The sequence below is a fragment of the Myotis daubentonii genome, chromosome 15, assembly GCF_963259705.1.
Source record: "Myotis daubentonii chromosome 15, mMyoDau2.1, whole genome shotgun sequence".
Classification (NCBI taxonomy): domain Eukaryota; kingdom Metazoa; phylum Chordata; class Mammalia; order Chiroptera; family Vespertilionidae; genus Myotis; species Myotis daubentonii.
In genome coordinates, this window is record NC_081854.1 from 26,891,809 (window position 1) to 26,914,223 (window position 22,415).

The 22,415-nt window shown below is 42.7% G+C and overlaps 2 protein-coding genes across 2 annotated transcripts; both read left to right on the top strand.

The window, feature by feature from the left end:
- The first annotated feature begins 359 nt into the window (after window positions 1–359).
- On the top strand, window positions 360–1,266 carry LOC132217017 (ras-related C3 botulinum toxin substrate 1-like). Its single transcript, XM_059666883.1, has one exon. It carries the CDS (start codon window positions 557–559, stop codon window positions 1,133–1,135), a length of 579 nt encoding a protein of 192 aa, XP_059522866.1. The 5' UTR covers window positions 360–556; the 3' UTR covers window positions 1,136–1,266.
- Window positions 1,267–15,693: 14,427 nt separating this feature from the next.
- On the top strand, window positions 15,694–17,355 carry LOC132216259 (heat shock transcription factor, Y-linked-like). The gene is made up of 2 exons (XM_059665433.1): window positions 15,694–16,206; window positions 16,693–17,355. Exons 1-2 carry the CDS (start codon window positions 15,694–15,696, stop codon window positions 17,353–17,355), a joined length of 1,176 nt encoding a protein of 391 aa, XP_059521416.1.
- Window positions 17,356–22,415: the final 5,060 nt, after the last annotated feature.

The following is a 22,415-nucleotide window of genomic DNA, read 5'->3' on the forward strand; positions in this document are numbered from 1 at the left end:
TTTGTGCACTGGGCCTCTAGTTGTAAATAACACAGCTATGAACATAGGGGTAGGTACATTCTTTCTGATTGGTGTTTTGGGATTATTAGGATATATTCCCAGAAGTGGGATCACTGGGTCAGTTCCATTTTTAGTTTTGGGGTTTTTTTTTGAGGAAACTCCATACTGTTTTCCACAGTGGCTGCACCAGTCTGCATTCCCACCAACAGTGCATGAGGCTTCCACTTTCTCCATGTCCTCTCCAGCACTTGTTGTTTGTTGATTTACTGCCATTTGTTGATTTGTAGTCATTCTGGCAGGTGTGAGGTGATATTTCATTGTGGGTTTTTTTTATATATATAAAAATTTCATTGGCAGTTTTCCCCAGCTTTGGGTGGTGGCCGCTGCTGGGCTTCGGCTTCCCGTTGGAGGAGGGCGAGGCGGCGTGGACAGCGGCCCCAGCACCCCACGCCCCGCCGCCTGCAGCCGCGCGCCCTGAGCCCACCGCGCCCTGAGCCCGCCGCTTCCCTCCTCAGCCCCCGGCCGCCGCTGCCGTGGCCCCCCCTGAGCGGCCCAGATGCAGGCCATCAAGTGTGTGGTGGTGGGAGACGGAGCTGTAGGTAAAACTTGCCTGCTGATCAGTTATACTACCAATGCATTTCCCGGAGAATATATCCCCACTGTCTTTGACAACTATTCTGCCAATGTTATGGTAGATGGAAAACCGGTGAATCTGGGCTTATGGGATACTGCTGGACAAGAAGATTATGACAGATTACGTCCCCTCTCCTACCTGCAGACAGACGTCTTCTTAATTTGCTTCTCTCTTGTGAGTCCTGCGTCATTTGAGAATGTTCGTGCAAAGTGGTACCCTGAAGTTCGACAACACTGTCCCAACACTCCCATCATCCTGGTGGGGACCAAGCTTGATCTTAGGGATGATAAAGACACGATTGAGAAACTGAAGGAGAAGAAGCTGACACCCATCACCTACCCGCAGGGTTTAGCCATGGCCAAGGAGATCGGTGCTGTAAAATACCTGGAGTACTCAGCTCTCACACAGCGAGGCCTCAAGACAGTGTTCGATGAAGCTATCCAAGCCATTCTCTGCCCACCGCCCGTCAAGAAGAGGAAGAGAAAATGCCTGCTGCTGTAAATGTCTGGGCCTCGCCCTGGCCCTGGCCCTGCGAACCTTTGTATGCTTTGCTCAAAAAACGATGGAGCCTTCGCACTCAATGCCAAGTTTTTGTTACAAATTAGCTTTTCCATAAAACCATTTTGAACCAATCAGTAATTTTTAGGTTTTATTTAAATAAGTGTAAGGATTCAAACTTTCATATTCTATTAAAATTTAGCCGTAAAATGACAAGCTTTCTTAAAGCCTTATTTTTCAAAAGCCCCTATTTTTGCTCAGATAAAGAGTTGCCAAAATTCCTTGTGAACTAAGTTGCGTTGTTGTGCTAAGAACACTAAGCACTAAACTGCTCAAGGCTTTGTCTTGGAGACTAGCCTCTGAAGTTAGGGAAGGCGGGCACTTGCTAACGAGTTCCCGACGCAGCAGCCTCCTTTACGAAGTGTTGCCATTCATAATTTATCAACCCACACTCCCTACCTAACATTGTACTGCATATCAACTCAGCTCTTCGGATTGATCTTTATTTCGTAGTGAGATTTTTAAAAATTAGTAAATTAGCTTTTGCTGGATCGTGAGCAGACCCTTCCTCACGTGTTCCTCTGATGAATTATTCTGCGCTCTCGGGCACACTGGGGTGGAGTGTAGGGAACACTTGATGTGATCAAAGGATGAAGACAGTATTTGACAAAATATGAAGTGGAGATTAATTTACACTACATTGTACGCGTAACAAACGGAGTAAGTGTCTCGGGTAAGATTTGAAAAAGGTTAGTTTCTGTCAAATGCAGTTGATGGTGAAAGTTGGTATTAATCAGTAAGTGTTTTCTTAAGATTTTACTTTTTCTTAAACCTGTAATCCCTCCCACAATTGGGCATTTAATTCATCTTGGAACTGGTCATTCCCATAGTTGCTAACTTAGTGCTTTTCTTATAGACCCCTTCTCAATGAGCAATATGCCTCCTTGTATAAAATCTTTCTTGATAATGCATTAGTTTTTCTGTAGGTTAGTCAAAATGCATTCCTGTTTTCACGTTCTTTTATTCAAAGCTAATAAGTGCTTTCCTTAGTTTTCTAGAAACTAGATGTAAAAATCACGTGTTGCATCTCTACAGTTTTTTAAGTATTTTAGATATTCTTAAACTATGAGCCTTCTTACCACCACTGTCTTGCCAGACCCCAGCACGGTACCTTGGCCGCGGCTGGCCCCTCCGCCTCCCTGTGTGGACACGCTTCCTGTTGCTCTGCCTAACCATGTTCCTTTGGGTGGGAGGTTGTGACCTTGTGCTTGTGCTAACAACGTTCTGTGTAGCTTACCCACTGGCAAGAACACAAATTGGACCTTTCAACCACTAGAACAACATTTTTTAAATTGACATTTGCAGACTTGTGGAGTGTTTTTACATTGATCTTTGCTAATGCGGTTAGCAGTATGTTTGCATGTATGACTTAATAAATCCTTGAATCCTAAAAAAAAAAAAGAAAAAAAATTTCATTTATCTTTTTTTTGTGGATTATTTTTTAATTAAATCTTTATTGTTCAGATTATTACATTTGTTCCTCTTTTATCCCCCCATAACTCCCCTCCTCCCAGTTCCCACCCCACCCTCCGCCCTCACTCCCCACCCACTGTCCTCATCCATAGGTGCACGATTTTTGTCCAGTATCTTCCCACATCTCCCACACCCCTTTCCCCCCCAAGAATAGTCCATTCCCTTTCTATGTCCCTGATTCTATTATGATCACCAGATTATTTATTCACTTGATTCTTAGATTCACTTGTTGATAGATGCATGTTTGTTGTTCATAATTTGTATCTTTACCTTTTTCTTCTTCTCCTCTTTTTAAAGGATACCTTTCAGCATTTCATATAATACTGGTTTGGTTGTGATGAACTCCTTTAGCTTTTCCTTATCTGTGAAGCTCTTTATCTGACCTTCAGTTCTGAATGATAGCTTTGCTGGGTAAAGTAATCTTGGTTGTAGGTTCTTGGTATTCATCACTTTGAATATTTCTTGCCATTCCCTTCTGGCCTACAAAGTTTCTGTTGAGAAATCAGCTGACAGTCGTATGGGTATTCCCTTGTAGGTAACTGAGTTTCTTTCTCTTGCTGCTTTTAAGATTCTCTCTTTGTCTTTTGCTCTTGGCATTTTAATTATGATGTGTCTTGGTGTGGTCCTCTTTGGATTCCTTTTGTTTGGGGTTCTCTGCGCTTCCTGGACCTGTAAGTCTATTTCTTTCACCAGGTGGGGGAAGTTTTCTGTCATTATTTCTTCAAATAGGTTTTCAATATCTTGCTCTCTCTCATCTTCTGGCACCCCTATAATTCTGATGTTGGTACGCTTGAAGCTGTCCCAGAGGCTCCTTACACTATCTCCGTATTTTCGGATTCTTTTTTCATTTTGCTTTTCCAGTTGGGTGTTTTTTGCTTCTTCGCATTTCGAATCTTTGACTTGATTCTTGCGCTCCTCTGGTCTGCTGTTGGGAGTCTGTATAATATTCTTTATTTCAGTCAGTGTATGCTTAATTTCTAGTTGGTTCTTTATCACAACATCAAGGGTCTCATTAGATTTCTTGAGGATTTCACTACATTTATCGGTGGTCTCACCAGTCTTTTCGAGGGCCTTACTAAGTTTATCGGCAGCTTCTAGACAGTTCTTGAGAGACCTTAAAATTGTGGTTTTGAGCTCCATATCTTCCATTTCTGACATTTGCATCCTGTTTCTTTGCCTCCGCATTTTTTATGCTTTCTTGGTGCACCCCCTAGTGGTCTTTGTGCGCAGTGTTGTTGTAGTTAAGCCTTTATTGTTGTAATTAATACTAGGGGGATTTGACCTACAGGCCAACTGGCTGTGAGAATCAGCTGTGTCTGCAGTGGGAAAACTTCTGTCCTCTGGGGAGGTGCTAATCTAGCCTTTGCCTGAGGCTATCTGGCAAATGGCTCTGTGCAGGGCAGGGCTTGGGCGGGGCGGGTCGCACGGGATCAACAGAGCGGGTGGAGGGAGCAGTTATGGCTGCTCTCAGTCCCATCCCCAGAGGCTCTGCCTCTCAGAGTCCCAGCAACTGCTGCAAACCTCGGAGAGAAAGCTGCCCTCGAGTTCCGACTGATGCCAGACAGTCCCGCTTCTCCCCTTTGAGTCTGGGTCCCTAGAGACTCGCCCGGATCTGGAGCTCAGAGTCTGAAACTCCCTCCCGATTGAAAACAACAACCGCGCCCTCCGCCGCCAGCCCACTCCACGCACGCACTCCGCACCTTAGTATTTCACTTCAGCACTGCGCCTCCTCTGAGTCTGGGTATGATATTCTCTTTCCTCCTAGTTGTAGAATTTCCACTCAGCCAGTCTTCCTGTGGTTCTGGATGATGTCCATTCCATCTTTTAGTTGTATTTTTGATTGGTTGTTTGAGGCAGCAATCTCTGGTGTTTACCTATGCCGCCATCTTGGTTTCCTCTCTCATTGTGGTTTTAATTTTCATCTCTTTCATGATTAGTGACAGTGAGCATTTTTTCATATGTTTATTGGCCATCTGTATGTCCACTTTGGAGAAGTGTCTATTCAGGTCCTTTGCCCATTTTTTAATTGGATTGTTTTCTTGGTGTTGAGTTGTATACGTTCTTTATATGTTTTGGAAATTAACCCCTCATCATGTATCATTGGCAAATATGTCCTCCCATACAGTGTGTTCCATTGATGATTTCCTTTGCTGTGCAGTAGCTTTTTATTTTGATGTAGTCCCATTTTTTTATGTTTTTGCTTTGTTTCCCTTGCACTAGGAGATATATTGGCAAAAATATTGCTACAAGAGATGCCTGGTGGAGGTGACAGAGCACATTGTCTGTGAGTCAGCCATCGCCCAGGTCCTCAGGTGTCTGAGGCCTGTGACGCCTTGTTTGTGACAGGCAAGGAGAGCCGGGGCGCTCGAGGGGTGCGGGTGGATTTCTGGTCGCACCGGCTGGGGGCCTCCCTGCGGCTGACCGTGTGGGCCCCACTGCTGCCCCTGTGCATCCAGCTGACCGACACCACCCTGGAGCAGGTCCGCAGCTGGAGGGTGCCCAGCCCAGCGGAGGGGGCGCTGGAGGCCAAGGCAGCAGCCGGGGAGGAGACAGAGCAGCGGGCCCGGGCTGCCACCTGAAGTACCAGCGGGCGGTCGTGCGCTTCCTCGTCCCCTTTGCGGCCCACCCGTTGGACGGCTGCCTCACCCACCTGCTCAGCGCCGACTGGCTGCTGGACGTGTCCCACCTCGTGGCGCTGCACGCCCGCGTGCAGGACCCCTGCGTGGCGTCGCTAGAGGGCGGCCGGGTGCTGGTGGGCCTGGAGCCCGGAGTCACCTCCATCGAGGTGCGGTCCCCACTGTCTGACTCCGTCCTGGGGGAGCAGGCGCTGGCCGTGACAGATGACAAGGTCTCAGTGCTGGAGCTGCGGGTGCCCCAGGAGCTCCGCAGCTACATGGAGAGGATCCGGGGCAGCTCCTGACCGCCACCACTCCCCCCACTCCCTCGCCCAGCCTCCTGCTCCTCCTCTGGTGCTCACTGGCCCAGTCCCCCCGGCTCCTCACCAGCCCCGCCCAGGCCCCTGCTCTGCTCCTAGCCATGGACTGCGGTCACGAGGAGGGGCTCACCCCCTTATTTATGGGAATCGTTTAATCTGTTGTTGGTACAGAATAAATGGAGGAGGGAGCGCCCTCCCCCCCCCCAAAAAAAAAAACGGGAAAAAAAACAACCAAAAAACATAACCCATTTATATGCTGTCTACAAGAGACCCACCTCAGAACAAAGAACTCACACAGACTGAAAATGAAGGGATGGAAAAACTTTTTCAGGCAAATGGAAATGAAGAAAAAAAAACCTGGGGTAGCTGTGGAGAGTGGCTACAGCAATTGGCTAGGTTCAAGTATTGGACTAATAAGCGGGCATGGTCTTCTCGTGGCAAAGCCATGTGCAGGTCCCAGCTTGGAGGGCAAAGTCCTCCCAGCATAATTTTAGCCAAAGGCTATGGTTGTAAGTTTGACCATATGGTCCGAACCTGTGATCCCAGGTGGCTCAGTGATGTGGGCTGTTGGAGGTGCAGCAAGTGCTGCCAAAACAAAGCTTGATAGAGTTCTCAGGTGCATGTAATTAAGTAGATTCAAAACTCATGAGAACATGTAAACATCTTGACCACGCCCTTGCTTTGCCTTGTGGGATCTGACTATAAAATAAAGACTCGGCTTGCAGGCTGTGGCACTGTCTCTCCATCCAAGAAGTGTGTCCCAACTGGCCCCAACTGTATTATCTTGTCTGTCTTCTTTAATCTTTCACAGGTAGCAATACTTAAATCTGACAAAATAGACCTCAAAGTGAAGGCCATAACGAGATAAGGGAAGCTACTTCATACTAAAGGGATTGATACAAGAGGATATAACCCTGGTAAAAATATATGCACCAGAGATTCTGCCCCCACCCTCTTTACTGGGTGTTTGTATTTGTTTGGTTTATCTATTGGTTCTGTGGTGTTTCTCTCTCTCTCTCTCTCTCTCTCTCTCTCTCTCTCTATATATATATATATATATATATATATATATACACACACACACACACACACACATATATATATATTCTCCTTTTTCTTTTCTCTCCTATCTTTTTTTTTCTCTCTCAGATATCATTTTTGCTCTCTTTTCTCTCCCCTAATTCTCTTTTCTCAGGTGGTCACTTATATTGGGGCTATCGGTGTCGTGAGTACATTCATGCTTTGTTCCCTTTGGGTTATGTCTTGTTAAGGTGAATTTTATCCTGTCTGGCTAAAGTGCTAGAGAGCAATCCACATAACCAGACACCTGGAGAGGAAACTTCATTAACAAATGGGTGAATTACAGCCTAGACCAGGGGTGGGAAAACTTTTTGACTCGAGGGCCACAATGGGTTCTTAAACTGGACCGGAGGGCCGGAACAAAAGCATGGATGGAGTGTTTGTGTGAACTAATATAAATTCAAAGTAAACATCATTACATAAAAGGGTACGGTCTTTTTTTTTTTTTTTAGTTTTATTCATTTCAAACGGGCCGGATCCGGCCCGCGGGCCGTAGACCCAGCTACAGAGGCAGGAAGAAGGCGGCACCGAGGGAACAAAAGAGTGTGTGGTTGTGTGTGGGGTGTGTGCGTGTGTGTGTGAATGAGGCACAGTTAGACCCCGCAGGGCCTTTGGGGGGCAGGCTAACTGGGCAGCCTAACTAGGCAGCCTCTGCTACCATTGCAAACAGGACCAGGAGGCCAGCTCTTCTTGAAAGGCCTCACCTTTTCGAAGGGGAGAGCTGATGTAACTGAGAGCCCAGCCTCACCTCCACCCAGGGTGCCCTCAGGTAACACCTGGGACTCTACAGCCACCCCTGCCAGGGACCTGCTACCTCGGCTGTGGTCCCACGGTCACCGAGTCTCCAGCCACCCCGGGCCCAGGTTCCTGTGAGTTTTGGAGCACGCTCCCCTCTGACCAGCCCAATGCTTTAGTCCAGGGCACTGCAACCATGCGAGCAGCAGACAGGTGATCAGCACGCTCCTGTCCAAGGAGCATCAGCCCCATGAGCAGCCTGCCCCAGGCCTAAGAGCAGCAGCCTCATGTGGCCTGCCCCTGTCCAAGGAGCAGCAGCTGTGTGAGCGGCCTACTCCCCCGTCCGAGGAGCAGAAACCACACGAGCAGTCCAACCCATCCGAGGAGCAGCAGCCACACGAGCAGACCGCCCACGTCCAAGGAGCAGCAGCCCTGTACAGCACGCACTGGTCCGAGGAGCAGAGCCACACATAGCTTGCACCTGTCCAACGACCAGCAGCCGGGTGAGTGGCCTGTCCCCGTCCGAGGAGGAGCAGCCACGCGTGCAGCTCACTCCCGTCCGAGGAGCAACAGACTTGCAATCAACCTGTCCAAGTCAAAGGAGCAGTAACCCCACAAGCAGCCCACCACATCAGAGTAACAACAGCAGCGTGCAGCCAGCCCCCATTCAAGGATCAGCAGCCACGTGAGCAGTCCGCCCCAATTCAAGGAGTAGCAGCTACATGTGTAGCACACCCCCATCCAAGGAACAGCAGCCTCGTGATCAGCACACCCTCTGTCTGAGGAACAGCAGCTGTGTGTGAAGCCTCCCCCCACCAGCCAGAGGAGCCACCACAGCTGTGAACAGCACCAACCAGAGGAGCTGCTGCCAACTGAGGAGCAGCTGCTACCACAACCTCCCAAGGAGCAACCACAGCCCGAGGAGCCACTGCCACCCAAGGAGCAGCCCCTGAACGACTCAACATCTAGATCTGTCGGTGAGATCAAACATGGGTAGACAAAGAAAAGAAAAGGAGGACTCTCCAGAAAAGCAGCTAAGTGAAACAGAGGCATTCAGCATGACAGAAAAAGAATTCAGATTATGGGTCCGAGAATGCATAAACCGGATGGAGGAAAAAATCAACAACTGCTGCAAGAATCCAGAAGAAATAGATGAAAAAAATCAATGACTTATGCAAGAATCAAGAAGAAATGGATGAAAAAATCAACAAATTATGTAAGAACCAAGAAGAAATGAAGAGTGATATAGCTGCAATAAAAAACACCATTGAAAGTTTCAACAGTAGACTAGAAGAAGCGGAGGACCGAATTAGCGAATCAAAAGACACCCAAACTGAACTGCAATTGGAGAAAAAAATTAAAAGACAGGAGGAGAGCCTAAGGGAGCTATGGGACAACATGAAACGAAACAACATACAAATAGGGGTGCCAGAACAACAGGAAGAGGAACAAGAGTTAGAAAACCTACTTGAAGAAATAATATCAGAAAACTTCCCTGAGGTGGGGACGAAAAAAGTCACACAAGCACAGAGAATCCCAAACAAGATGAACCCAAAAAGACCCACACCAAGACACATCATAATTACCATAGCAAATGTTCAGGACAAAGAGAGAATCTTACAGGATGCAAGAGAGAGACGGAAAGTTACATACAAGGGATCTCCCATTAGATTATCAAATGATTTCTCAACAGAAACACATCAGGCCAGAAAAGAATGGACAGAAATTTACAAAGTGATGCAAATCAAGGGACTGAATCCAAGAATACTCTATCCAGCAAGGCTATCATTCAAAATTGAAGGGGAAATAAAAAGCTTCAAAGACTACAAAAAAAAAAAAAAAAAAAAACTTAAGGGAGTTTATCACCACCAAGCCAGCAATGCAAGAAATGCTAAAGGGACTGGTGTAAAAACAAGAAATAAAAAGCTCAGAAAGAAAACAGCCACAAAAAATAGAAATGGCTACAAACAAATACCTTTCAATAATAACTTTAAATGTAAATGGACTAAATGCTCCAATCAAATGACATCAAGTGGCTGAATGGATAAAAAAACATGACCCATATATTTGCTGTCTACAAGAGACCCACCTCAGAATAAGGGACTCACACAGACTGAAAGTGAAGGGATGGAAGAATATCATTCAGGCAAATGGAAATGAAAAAAAAGCTGGGGTAGCAATACTTATATCAGACAAAATAGACCTCAAAGTGAAGGCCATAACAAGAGATTAGGAAGGCCACTTCATAATACTAAAGGGATCGATACAACAAGAGGATATAACCCTGATAAACATATATGCACCCAATGCAGGAGCACCCAAATACATAAAAAAAACTCCTGGAAGATATCAAGGGAGTGATCGACAACAATACAATCACAGTAGGGGACTTTAATACACCAATGACATCACTGGATAAATCCTCTAGAAAAAAATCAGCAAAGAAACAGCAATCCTAAATGACTCACTAGATCAGATGGACTTAATTGACACCTTCAGAACATTTCACCCCAAAGTCACGGAATATACATTCTTCTCAAGTGCACATGGGACATTTTCAAATAGACCACATATTGGGTCACAAGCAAAGTCTCCCCAAATTCAAGAAGACTGAAATCATACCAAGCATCTTCTCAGACCACAATGGCATAATATTAGAAATAAACTACAATAAAAACAACCCAAAATACTCAAACACTTGGAAGCTGAATAGCATGTTATTAAATATTGATTGGGTTACCAATGAGATCAAAGAAGAAATTAAAAACATCCTGGAAGCTAATGACAATGAAAACACAACAATCCAAACCTATGGGACACAATGAAAGCAGTCCTGAGAGGGAAGTTTATAGCTCTACAAGCCTACCTCAAAAAACAAGAAAAAATGGTAGTAAATCATCTAAATCTACAGCTCAAAGAATTAGAAAGAGAGCAACAAGAAAAGCCCAGACTGAGCAGAAGGAAGGAGATAATAAAGATTAGAGCAAAAATAAATGACATAGAGACCAAAAAAAAAATACATAAAATAAATGAAAGCAAGAGCTGGTTCTTTGAAAGGATAAACAAAATTGATGAACCTCTAGCCAGGCTCACCAAGAAACAAAGAGAGAGGAGCCCAATAAACGAAATCAGAAACGATAGAGGCGAAATAACAACAGACCCCACAGAAATACAAATGATTGTTAAAAAATACTATGGACAGCCGAAACCGGTTTGGCTCAGTGGATAGAGAGTCGGCCTGCGGACTGAAAGGTCCCAGGTTCAATTCCGGTCAAGGGCATGTACATGGGTTGCGGGCACATCCCCAGTAGGAGATGTGCAAGAGGCAGCTGGTCGATGTTTCTCTCTCATCGATGTTTCTGACTCTCTATCTCTCTCCCTTCCTTTCTATAAAAAATCAATAAAAATATATTTTAAAAAAATACTATGGACAACTCTACTCCAACAAACTAGACAACCTGGACGAAATGGGCATATTCCTAGAAAAATACAATATTCCAAAACTCAATCAGGAAGAATCTAAAAATCTCAACAGACCAATAACTATGGAAGAAATTGAAGCAGTCATCAAAAAGCTTCCAGCAAACAAAAGCCTGGGGCCAGACGGCTTCACAGGGGAGTTTTACCAAACATTCAAGGAAGAACTAAAACCTATCCTCCTCAGACTATTCCAAAAAATTCAAGAGGAAGGAACACTTCCAAGCTCATTCTATGAAGCCAGCATTACCCTAATACCAAAACCAGGGAAAGACAACACAATGAAAGAGAATTACAGGCCAATATCCCTCATGAACATAGATGCCAAAATCCTCAACAAAATCTTAGCAAATCGGATCCAGCAGTAAGTACATCAGAAAGATCATACACCATGACCAAGTAGGATTTATCCCAGGGATGCAAGGATGGTACAATATCTGCAAATCAATAAACATGATACATCACATAAACAAATTGAAAGAAGAAACCATATAGTCATATCAATTGATGCAGAAAAAGCATTTGACAAAATCCAACACCCATTTCTGATAAAAACTCTCAGCAAGGTGGGAATACAAGGATCATACCTCAACATAATAAAAGCCATATATGACAAACCCACAGCCAACATCATACTCAATGGACAAAAACTAACACCATTTCCCCTAAGAACAGGAACAAGACAGGGATGCCCCCTCTCACCACTCCTGTTCAACATAGTACTGGAAGTATTAGCCATTGCAATTAGACAAGAAGAAGAAATAAAAGGCATCCAAATTGGAAAAGAGGAAGTAAAACTGTCCTTATTCACAGATGACATGATATTATACATAAAAAACCCTAAAGACTCAAAAAACTATTAGACTTAATAAATGAATTTGTCAATGTAACAGGATACAAACTTAATGCCAAGAAATCTATGGCATTTCTATACACCAATAGTGAACTTACAGAAAGAGAGACTAAAAAAGCAATCCCATTCACCATCGCACCAAAAAAATTAAGCTACCTAGGAATAAACTTAACTAAAGAGGTAAAAGACCTCTACTCAGAAAACTACAGGATGTTGAAAAAAGAGATAGAGGAAGACATAAACAGATGGAAGAACATACCATGTCCTTGGATTGGTAGACTCAACATCATTAAAATGTCCACACTACCCAAAGCAATCTATAAATTCAATGCACTTCCCATTAAAATACCAACGGCATATTTCACAGATCTAGAACAAACTATCCAAAAAGTCATCTGTAATAAAAAAAGACCCCGAATAGCTGCAGCAATCCTGAGAAAGAAGAACAAAGTAGGTGGGATCTCAATACCAGATATCAAGCTGTATTACAAAGCCACTGTTCTCAAAACTGCCTGGTACTGGCACAAGAACAGACATATAGATCAATGGAATAGAATAGAGAGCCCAGAAATCGGCCCCAACCAATATGCTCAATTAATATTTGACAAAGGAGACAAGAACATACAATGGAGTCAAGACAGTCTCTTCAATAAATGGTGTTGGGAAAACCGGATAGATACATGCAAATAAATGAAACTAGACCACCAACTTACACCATACACAAAAATAAACTCAAAATGGATAAAGGACTTAAATGTAAGACGCGAAACCATAAAAATACTAGAGGAATCCAAAGGCAACAAAATCTCAGACATATGCCGAAGCAATTTCTTCACCGATACATCTCCTAGGGCATTGGAAACTAAAGAGAAAATAAGCAAATGGGACTACATCAAAATAAAAAGCTTCTGCACAGCAAAAGAAACCATCAACAAAACAAGAAAGCCCACTGCATGGGAGAACATATTTGCCAATGTAATCACCGATAAGGGTTTAATCTCCAACATTTATAGGAAACTCATACAACTTAACAAAAGGAAGATAAACAATCCAATCAAAAAATGGGCTAAGGACCTAAATAGACACTTTTCAAAAGAGGACATTCAGAAAGCCAAGAGACATATGAAAAAATGCTCAAAGCCACTAATCATCCAAGAGATGCAAATCAAAACAACAGTGAGGTACCATCTCACACCTGTCAAAATGGCTATCATCAACAAATCCACAAATGACAAGTGCTGGAGAGGATGTGGAGAAAAAGGAACACTTGTGCACTGCTGGTGGGAATGCAGACTGGTGCAGCCACTATGGAAGACAGTATGGAGTTTCCTCAAAAAGTTAAAAATGGAACTCCCATTTGATCCAGTGATCCCACTTCTAGGAATATATCCCAAGAAAACAGAAACACCAATCAGAAAGGATATATGCACCCCTATGTTCATAGCAGCACAATTCACCATAGCTAAGATCTGGACACAGCCTAAGTGCCCATGAGCAGATGAATGGATTAGAAAACTGTGGTACATCTACACGATGGAATACTATGCTGCTGTAAAAAAGAAGGAATTCTTACCATTTGCAACAGCATGGATGGAACTGGAGAGCATTATGCTAAGTGCAATAAGCCAGTCAATGAAAGAAAAATACCACATGATCTCACTCATTTATGGATAATAAAGACCACTATAAACTGATGAGCAAAAATAGATACAGAGGCAGAGCAGCATCGAACAGACTGTCAAACTACAGCGGAAAGGCTGGGGAGAGTTGGGAGTCGCACTCCCAACCGAAGGACTTATATGCATGCATATAAGCATAACCAATGGACATAAGACACTGGGGGGTAGGGGAGCCCGGGGGAATGTCAATGGGAGGGGAAAAAAGGAGACCTATGTAATACTCTTTGTAATACTTTAAGCCAGGGGTCCTCAAACTATGGCTCGTGGGCCACATGCAGCCTGCTGGGTGTTTTTGCCGCTGCTGCCTGTTGCTTAGCAGCCAACTCGTCCCGGGCCGCAGTGTGCATGTGTGGAATGTGCACCGCACTCTCTGACTCCCCTTCTTCTGTCTCTCGACTCCTCCTCTTAGTCTCAGGTGTGATCGGATGAGTCACGAGCTTGCCTGTGCAGAGCCTGCTGCTGCCTGAGGACCGAGGTAAGAATAAGTTAGGATTTTTTTTTTTTTTTGAAGTTAGGAGGTCTATTTTTTTTATTTTTTTTTGAAGTTAGGAGAGCCTCAGTCAGTTGGCTGAGTCGAGGGAGAGTTTTGAAACATTTCTATGACTTACTTCCACAGCTTACAGCTTTTCTGCTTTCAAAAAACAAAGAAGTATCAGAGCTCAATAATGCAGAATGGAAATGGCAACTCGCCTTTCTGACAGATGTAACAGAGCTACTCAACAGTTTCAATGTGCAACTTCAAGGAAAGGGGAAGCTCATCTGTGATACGCAATCACATGTGAAAGCATTTGAAGTAAAATTAGGCCTCCTCATCAAACAAGTGAAGGAGGGAAATTTCTGCCATCTCCCCACAACTCAAAATCTGTTAGCGGAAAAACCACTGATTGCATTCCCAAACAAAGCATGTGTAGATTCACTGGAAAAGTTGCAAAAGGAGTTCCAATTTAGATTTAAAGAGCTTCATCTCCATGAACAGGACATACAGCTTTTCCGTAACCCATTTTCTATTGACATTGAAAATGTGGATACAATTTACCAAATGGAACTGGCTGAACTGCAGAATTGTGACTCTCTGAAAGACGCATTCAAGTCAAGCAGCCTTCCTAATTTCTATGCATCTCTCCCCTCTGAGACATATCCTAATCTCAGAAACCATGCACTCAAAATGGCAACCATCTTGGGCATCACTTATGTCTGTGAACAGACTTTTTCCAGAATGAAACATCTGAAATCTCCAACCAGATCTAGACTAACTGATGCACACTTGCATCACTTGTTACAACTAGCAGTGACAAATATGAAACTGGACATTGACCATCTCATTAGCCAAAAGCAGGCCCATAGTTCCCATTGAAATACTGGTAAGTTTGGTGATTTAACTTTACTTGTTCTTCATTTTAAATATTGTATTTGTTCCCGTTTTGTTTTTTTTACTTCAAAATAAGATATGTGCAGTGTGCATAGGAATTTGTTCATAGTTTTTTTTTAAACTATAGTCTGGCCCTCCAATGGTCTGAGAGACAGTGAACTGGCCCCCTGTTTAAAAAGTTTGAGGACCCCTGCTTTAAGCAATAAAAAAAATAAAAATAAAAAAATATATGCACCAATACAGGAGCACCCAAATGCATAAAAATACTGCTGGAGGATATCAAGGGAGAGAGCGACAGCAGTACAATCATAGTAGGGGTCTTTAATACTCCATTGACACTGGATATAATAATGTCAGGGAAATTAAAAAGAAGCCCTACACACATTTCTGTTTCCTTTCTGTTCTATATCTCTTTTATCTCTTCTTTTAAAAAATACTCTTCAGCCCAGCTGGTGTGGCTCAGTGGTTGAGCATTGACCTATGAACCAGGAGGTCACAGTTCGATTCCTGGTCAGGGCACATGCCCAGGTTGCAGGCTCGATCCCCAGTGTGGGACATGCAGGAGGTAGCTTTTCAATGATTCTCTCTCATCATTGATGTTTCTATCTCTCTTTCCCTCTCCCTTCCTCTATGAAATCAATAAAAATATATTTTTATTTTCAAAAACTGGCCTATATTTTATTTTAGCTGAATAAAATTTATAGAGCAAGAAGGAAACACTGGCTGAAGGTCACATTTAATTGCTAGGAGACCAGTCATTTTGTGATGTCACAGCTACACAGGTTGAGGACCATTGTGACGGTGTGAGCAGTTTATCTGTGTAAGCCTGCAAAGACAACCTTTGAAGCTGCAGTGTTCAAAATTATGCAGATGTGAAAGGCCGCTGAAGAAAAGTTTGAGATGGCCCATGTTTCCTCAGAAATTCAAATTGTTTCTCCTAACGATGGATCAAATGATTCAGAAACCTCCATTAGGTCTGCATTGTGTGATCTCAGTTACCCTGGGGACTCAGAATTGAGGTCTATGATCGAGGAATATGCCTTTCAGGCTTTGTGTGAAGAAACCTTGATAAAAAGACCACGTTACACATTTTGTGCCTCCGAACCAGATGAAGATAATGATTTCCTTTCTATGACCTTTCCCAGAAAACTGTGGAAGATAGTTGAAAGCGATCAATTTAAGTCTATTTGGTGGGATGAGAATGGAACTTCTATAGTGATTAATGAAGACCTCTTTAAGAAAGAAGTTTTGGAAAGAAAGGCTCCTTTCAGAATATTTGAAACTGAGAGTATGAAAAGTTTAGTTCGACAGCTTAACCTTTATGGATTTAGTAAAATGCGACAGAATTTTCAAAGATCTGCTTCTCTAGCTGACTTTCTGGCAGAAGAAAAGGAAGTCTCTGTTTTGAGCAAGGTATTCAGAAATTTTCAGTTACAACTTATAGAGGGAATATATATATATATATATATATATATATATATATATATATATATATATATCCTTTTGTACATCAATATGTTCATATATATAAGCTAAAACCAGATTTGTAAAATTATTTTTCTAAATTTAGGACAACTTGGGCATAAACATTCAGGATTATAAGAAATTTTGCTAGTAACTTTGAACCTTATCAATGAGGTCTATTTAAATAAAGGTCCTGAAACCATTTGAAATGGTATTCACAGATACTGTAAATATACAACACATTTTTGCTTGAAAATCATAATTAAATGTCCGTGCTAATAAGTAAACTTTCAAATATATTAACAGCATACATGTATTACTTGATGACATTAACTTTGTGTGATAAAACTGAAATCATATTTTATAGAATAGGTTTGTAACATTCTTGTATCTTGGTTTAAAATGTCACTAAATAACTTTCTCGTTTGGTTTTAGCTACAGTTTTTTCATAATCCCAATTTTAAACGAGGCTGTCCCCAACTCCTAGTAAGAATGAAAAGAAGAGTTGGGATTAAAAATGCTTCTCCAGCATCTTCTTTATTTCAAGATTTCAATAAGAAGCATTTTGGAGCAGATAGTCATGTGGATAACCATAATTCTGGTTTTGTTGCTGAATCAAGTGAAGAAAGTGTATTTCCACACTCCACAAATTTAAATATGCCTCTAATAAGAAATCCTGCTACCAGCCAGATAATTGCTAAGACAACTGCTCAAAGGAGAAGTAATTTTTCTCCTCCATCATCCACTTTAGTTAGACCATCAGAACAAATTGTAATGGATCGATATGCTATTTCAAATCAGTTGACTACTTTTCCTGTGCATTCACATAGCAGCTACACTCAAGCAAATACCCGCATGGTGAATTTCATTACAACTACAACTTCTGTTTCTCAGAACCACATTATTTCTCCCTTACAGAGAAGTTATTTTGAAAGGATGGTCCAGCCTTCTACTTTTCCAAATAGATATTCTTATTCACCAGTCATTGATGGTCTTCCTTCCACCCTGCAATCAGTAGGCAACCCAAACTTCCCAATGACAATGATAGCAGATACATCTGCCACCTCCCTTTCAAGATCAACTCCTCAGACACCTTGATTATATGAAAATCATCCTAATTACAACTGATCTACCAAAGAAATACCAGATGCCCCAGGAGAGCAAAAATTAAAATTTATGTTGGCAATATCAGTAAAATGCCTGCAATTCTCTTTTTGAACAATAAACTTACATGTTCAATTTTATGGTTTCATTGTTCTTATTTTTGAAGTAGTTGAGAGTAAAATGATGTCTTATTTATATGGCAGGCTATTTAATATATACATATTTTTAATCCTCACCTGAGGATATTTTTCCATTGATATTGAGAGAGAGAGAGAGTGGAAGGGAAGGAGGACGGGAAGAGAGAGACATCAATGTGAGAGAGACAAATTGACTCTTTGCCTCCTGCACAGGCCCTGACCAAGGCCAGGGAATGAACCTGTTGAACCTGCAACCAAGATACTTGCCTTTGGCCAGGAATTAAGCCTTGACCCTTCAGTCCACAGACCGATGCTCAGTAACCTCTGAGCAAACAGGCCAGGGATTTAATATATATATATGTAAAAAAATCTTTATTGTTGAAAGTATTATTACATATCTCCCTCTTTATCCCTCCTTGACCTATTCTAGCTACCAACCCTGCCTCAGGCCTTCACCACGCTATTGTCTGCGGCCAGAGATTATGCATATATGCATACAAGTTCTTTGGTTGATCTCTGCCCACCCACCCACCCTCCACCACCTTCCCTCTAAGATTCAATAGTCTGTTCTATGCTTCTATGTCTCTGGATCTATTTTGTTCATCAGTTTATTTTGTTCATTAGTTTTCACATATGAATGAGATCATGTGATACCTGTTTTTCTCTGACTGACTTATTTTGCTTAGCATAATACTCCCCAGGTCCTTCCATGTTGTCTCAAAGGGTAAGAGATCCTTCTTTTATACTGCTGAATAATATTCAATGATGTAAATGTGCCACAGCTTTTTTATCCACTCATCTACTGATGGGTACTTTGGCTGTTTTCATGTCTTGGCTATTGTAAATTGCACTGCAATGAATATAGGGGTGCATACATTCTTTCTGATTGGTGTTTCGGGTTTCTTAGGATATATTCCTATAAGTGGGATCACTGGGTCAAATGGCAGATCCATATTTAATTTTTTTGAGGAAATTCCATACTGTTTTTCATAATGGTTGTACCAGTCTACATTCCCACCAGCAGTGTTAATTCTCCACATCCTTGACAGCACTTGTCATTTGTTGATTTGTTGATGGTAGCCATTGTGACTGGTGTGAGGTGATACCTCACTGTCATTTTAATTTGCATCTCTCTGATGATCAGTGACATTGAGCATTTTTTCATGTCTCTTGGCCATCTGTATGTCCTCTTTGGAGAAGTATCTATTTAGGTCCTTTGCCCATTTTTAAATCTGATTGTCTTCCTTTTGTTAATTTGTATGAGTTTCTTATATATTTTGGATATTAACCCTTTATCAGATGTATCATTGCCAAATGTGTCCTCCCATACAGTGGGCTCCCTTTTCTTTTTATTGATGGTTTCTTTTGCTATGCAGAAGCTTTTTATTGTGATGTGGTCCCATTTGTTTATTTTCTCCTTAGTTTCCTTTGTCCTAGGAGATATATCTGTAAAGATATTGCTTCAAGAGATGTCTGAGAATTTGCTGTATATGCTTTCTTCTAGGATTTTTATAGTTTCACAACTTATAGTTTCACGACTTACATTTATTTTGAGTTTATTCTTGTGTATGGTGTAAGTTGGTGGTCTAGTTTCTTTTTTTGCATGTACCTGTCCAATTTTCCAAACACCATTTATTGAAGAGACTATCTTGACCCCATTGTATGCTCTTGCCTCCTTTGTCAAATATTGAGTGTAATGGCTTTGGTCAATTTTTGAAGTCTCTGTTCTATTCCATTTATCTATATGCCTGCTCCTATGCCAGAACCAAGCTATTTTGAGTACAGTGGCCTTGTAGTATAACTTGATATCTGGTATTATGATTCCTCCAACTTTGTATTTGTTTTGTTTTTTAAATTAAATCTTTATTGTTCAGATTATTACAGTTCTTCCCTTTTTTACCCCCAGAGATCCCATCCACCTGGTTCCCACCCCCCCTCCGCCCTCACCCCCCACACCGTCCTCATCCATAGGTGCACGAAGTTTGTCCAGTCTCTTCCCACATCCCCCACACCCCTTTTCCCCCCAAGAATAGTCAGTACACTCCCTTCCTATGTCCCTGATTCTATTATAATCACCAGTTTATTCTGTTCATCAGATTTATTCACTTGATTTTTAGATTCACTTGTTGATAGATGTGTATTTGTTCTTCATAGTTTGTATCTTTACCTTCTTCTTCTTCTTCCTCTTCTTAAAGGATACCTTTCAGCATTTCATATAATACTGGTTTGGTGATGATGACCTCCTTTAGCTTTTCCTTATCTGTGAAACTCTTTATCTGACCTTCAATTCTGAATGATAGCTTTGCTGGGTAAAGTAATCTTGGTTGTAGGTTCTTGGTATTCATCACGTTGAATATTTCTTGCCACTCCCTTCTGGCCTGCAAAGTTTCTGTTGAGAAATCAACTGACAGTCCTATGGGTATTGCCTTGTAGGTAACTGACTTTCTTTCTCTTGCTGCCTTTAAGATTCTCTTTGTCTTTTGCTCTTGGCATTTTAATTATGATGTGTCTTGGTGTGGTCCTCTTTGGATTCCTTTTGTTTGGGGTTCTCTGCGCTTCCTGGACTTGTAAGTCTATTTCTTTCACCAGGTAGGGGAAGTTTTCTGTCATTATTTCTTCAAATAGGTTTTCAATATCTTGCTCGCTCTCTTCTTCTGGCACCCCTATAATTTGGATGTTGGAACACTTGAAGCTGTGCCAGAGGCTCTTTATGCTATCCTTGTATTTTTGGATTCTTTTTTCATTTTTCTTTTCCGATTGGGTGTTTTTTGCTTCTTCATATTTCAAATCTTTGACTTGATTCTTGCGATCCTCTAGTCTGCTGTTGGAAATCTGCATAATATCCTTTATTTTAGTCAGTGTATGCTTATTTCTAGTTGGTCCTTTTTCATAACATCAAGGGTCTCACTAGATTTCTTGAGGGTCTCATTACATTTATTGGCGGTCTCACCAGACTTTTTGAGGGTCTTACTAAATTTATCAGCGGTTTCTAGAAAGTTCTTTAAAAACCTTAAAAGTGTGGTTTTGAACTCTATATTCAGTCATTTACTTTCCTCCTTTTCTGTCATTTGTGACCTGTTTCTTTGTCTCTGCATTTTTTATGCTTCTCTGTGTTGGTAGAGTGGCTTTCTGTGCTAGGTGTCCTATAGGGCCCAGTGGCTCAGCCTCCCCAATTACCTGAGGTGGACACTCTTGGTGAACCCCTTTGTGGGCTCTGTGCACAGTCTTATTGTAGTTAAGCCTTGATTGTTGTAGTTATCACTGGGAGGAATTGACCTCCAGGTCAATTGGCTGTGAGAATCAGCTTTGTCTACAGTGGGAGAACTTCTGTGCTGAAGACACCCTTCTGGGACTAGACTTGCTTCAGTGGGGCTTTGGTGCTCACTGAGTCTGCGCCCTGAGTGTGTCCCTTATAGATCTGAGAAGTTGTAATCTGGATGGTCCCACTCTGACCACTGGGTATACTGGCTTTTGGATCTAAGGAGGGGCTAATTTAGCCTCTGCCTGAGGCTACCCAGCAGGAGCTACAAAGAGATCTGCAGATTCCCCTTCCTTGTTTGGGGTTTGGAGGTGCCCAAATGAGGCCCAGCTGTGAAGCAATGCGAGCTGCTGTGGGGCCTTGGGCCTTCTCTTGGAAGTTCTGGGTCTGTCTGGCCCAGCTGCAGTTTGTTAGGTAATTTTCAGATTGCAAAGGGCCAGGGCATTCATATGCAAAAGCCTCTGCACACAGCTTGGGTGGGGCGGGGTCTCAGGGAACCAACAGGATGGCGCAAGCAGCTATGGCTGATCCTCAGCCCTGCCCTAAGGGGCCCCACGTCTCAGTGTCCCGGTAATCTCTGCAAGCACCTTTGAGAGAAAGCCGCCCTTGAGTTCCAAGTTCTGCCCACTGCCAGACAGTCCAGTTTCTCCCCGTGTGAGTTTGGGTCCCCAGAGACTTCCCGGAACTGGAGTTCAGAGCAGTTGGGGGCTTGTGACTCCCTCCCGATTCAAAAAGACAGCCATGTCCTCAGTTGCCAGCCCTTGCCGCATGCGCCTCCGTACTTCTGCACTTTTACATCTCCTCTGAGTCTCAGTGTGCTTTTCTAGTTGTAGAATTTCCACTCAGCCAGCCTTCCTGTGGTTCTGGATGATGTCCATTTTGTCTTTTAGTTGTATTTTTGAATTTGTTCTGGGAGGTAGCAATTTCCAGTGTATACCTATGCCGCAATCTTGGTTTCTCTCTCTCCTCCAACTTTGTTGTTCTTTCTCAAGATTGCTGTGGCTATTTGGGGTCTTTTTTGGTTTCATATATATTTTTGGAGTATATATTTTAGGCCTGTGAAATATGCTGTTGGTACTTTCATAGGGATTTCATTGAATCTATAGAATGCTTTGGGTAGTATGGACATTTTAATGATGTTAATTCTACCAATCCATAAACACTGGATATTCTTAAAGTATTACAGAGAGTATTACATATGTCTCCTTCCTCCATTGCCAGGGCCTCTGAGGGCAGGACTGAGAGCAGCCATAACTGCTTGCTCCGCCCTGTTGATCCCTGGGACCCCACCCTGCCCAAGCCATGGAGGATTTTGCATATGAAAGGCCTGGCCCTTTGCAATCTGATAATTACCTATCAAACTGCAGCTGGCCCAAGGCCCCAGGGCAACTTGTATGAGTCACAGCTGGCTCCTGCTGGGTAGCCTCAGGCAGAGGCTAGATTAGCACCTCCTTAGAGATCCAGGAGCCACTGTGCCCGGTGGTCCAAGTGGGACCATCCAGATTGCAGCTGCTTGGATTCATAAAGGACACACTCAAGGGGCAGACTCAGTGAGCATCAAAGCCCCACTGAAGCAAGTCTTGACCTGGAGGGGTGTCTCCAGCACAGAAGTGCGGCCACTGCAGACACAGCTGATTCTCACAGCCAATTGGCCTGAA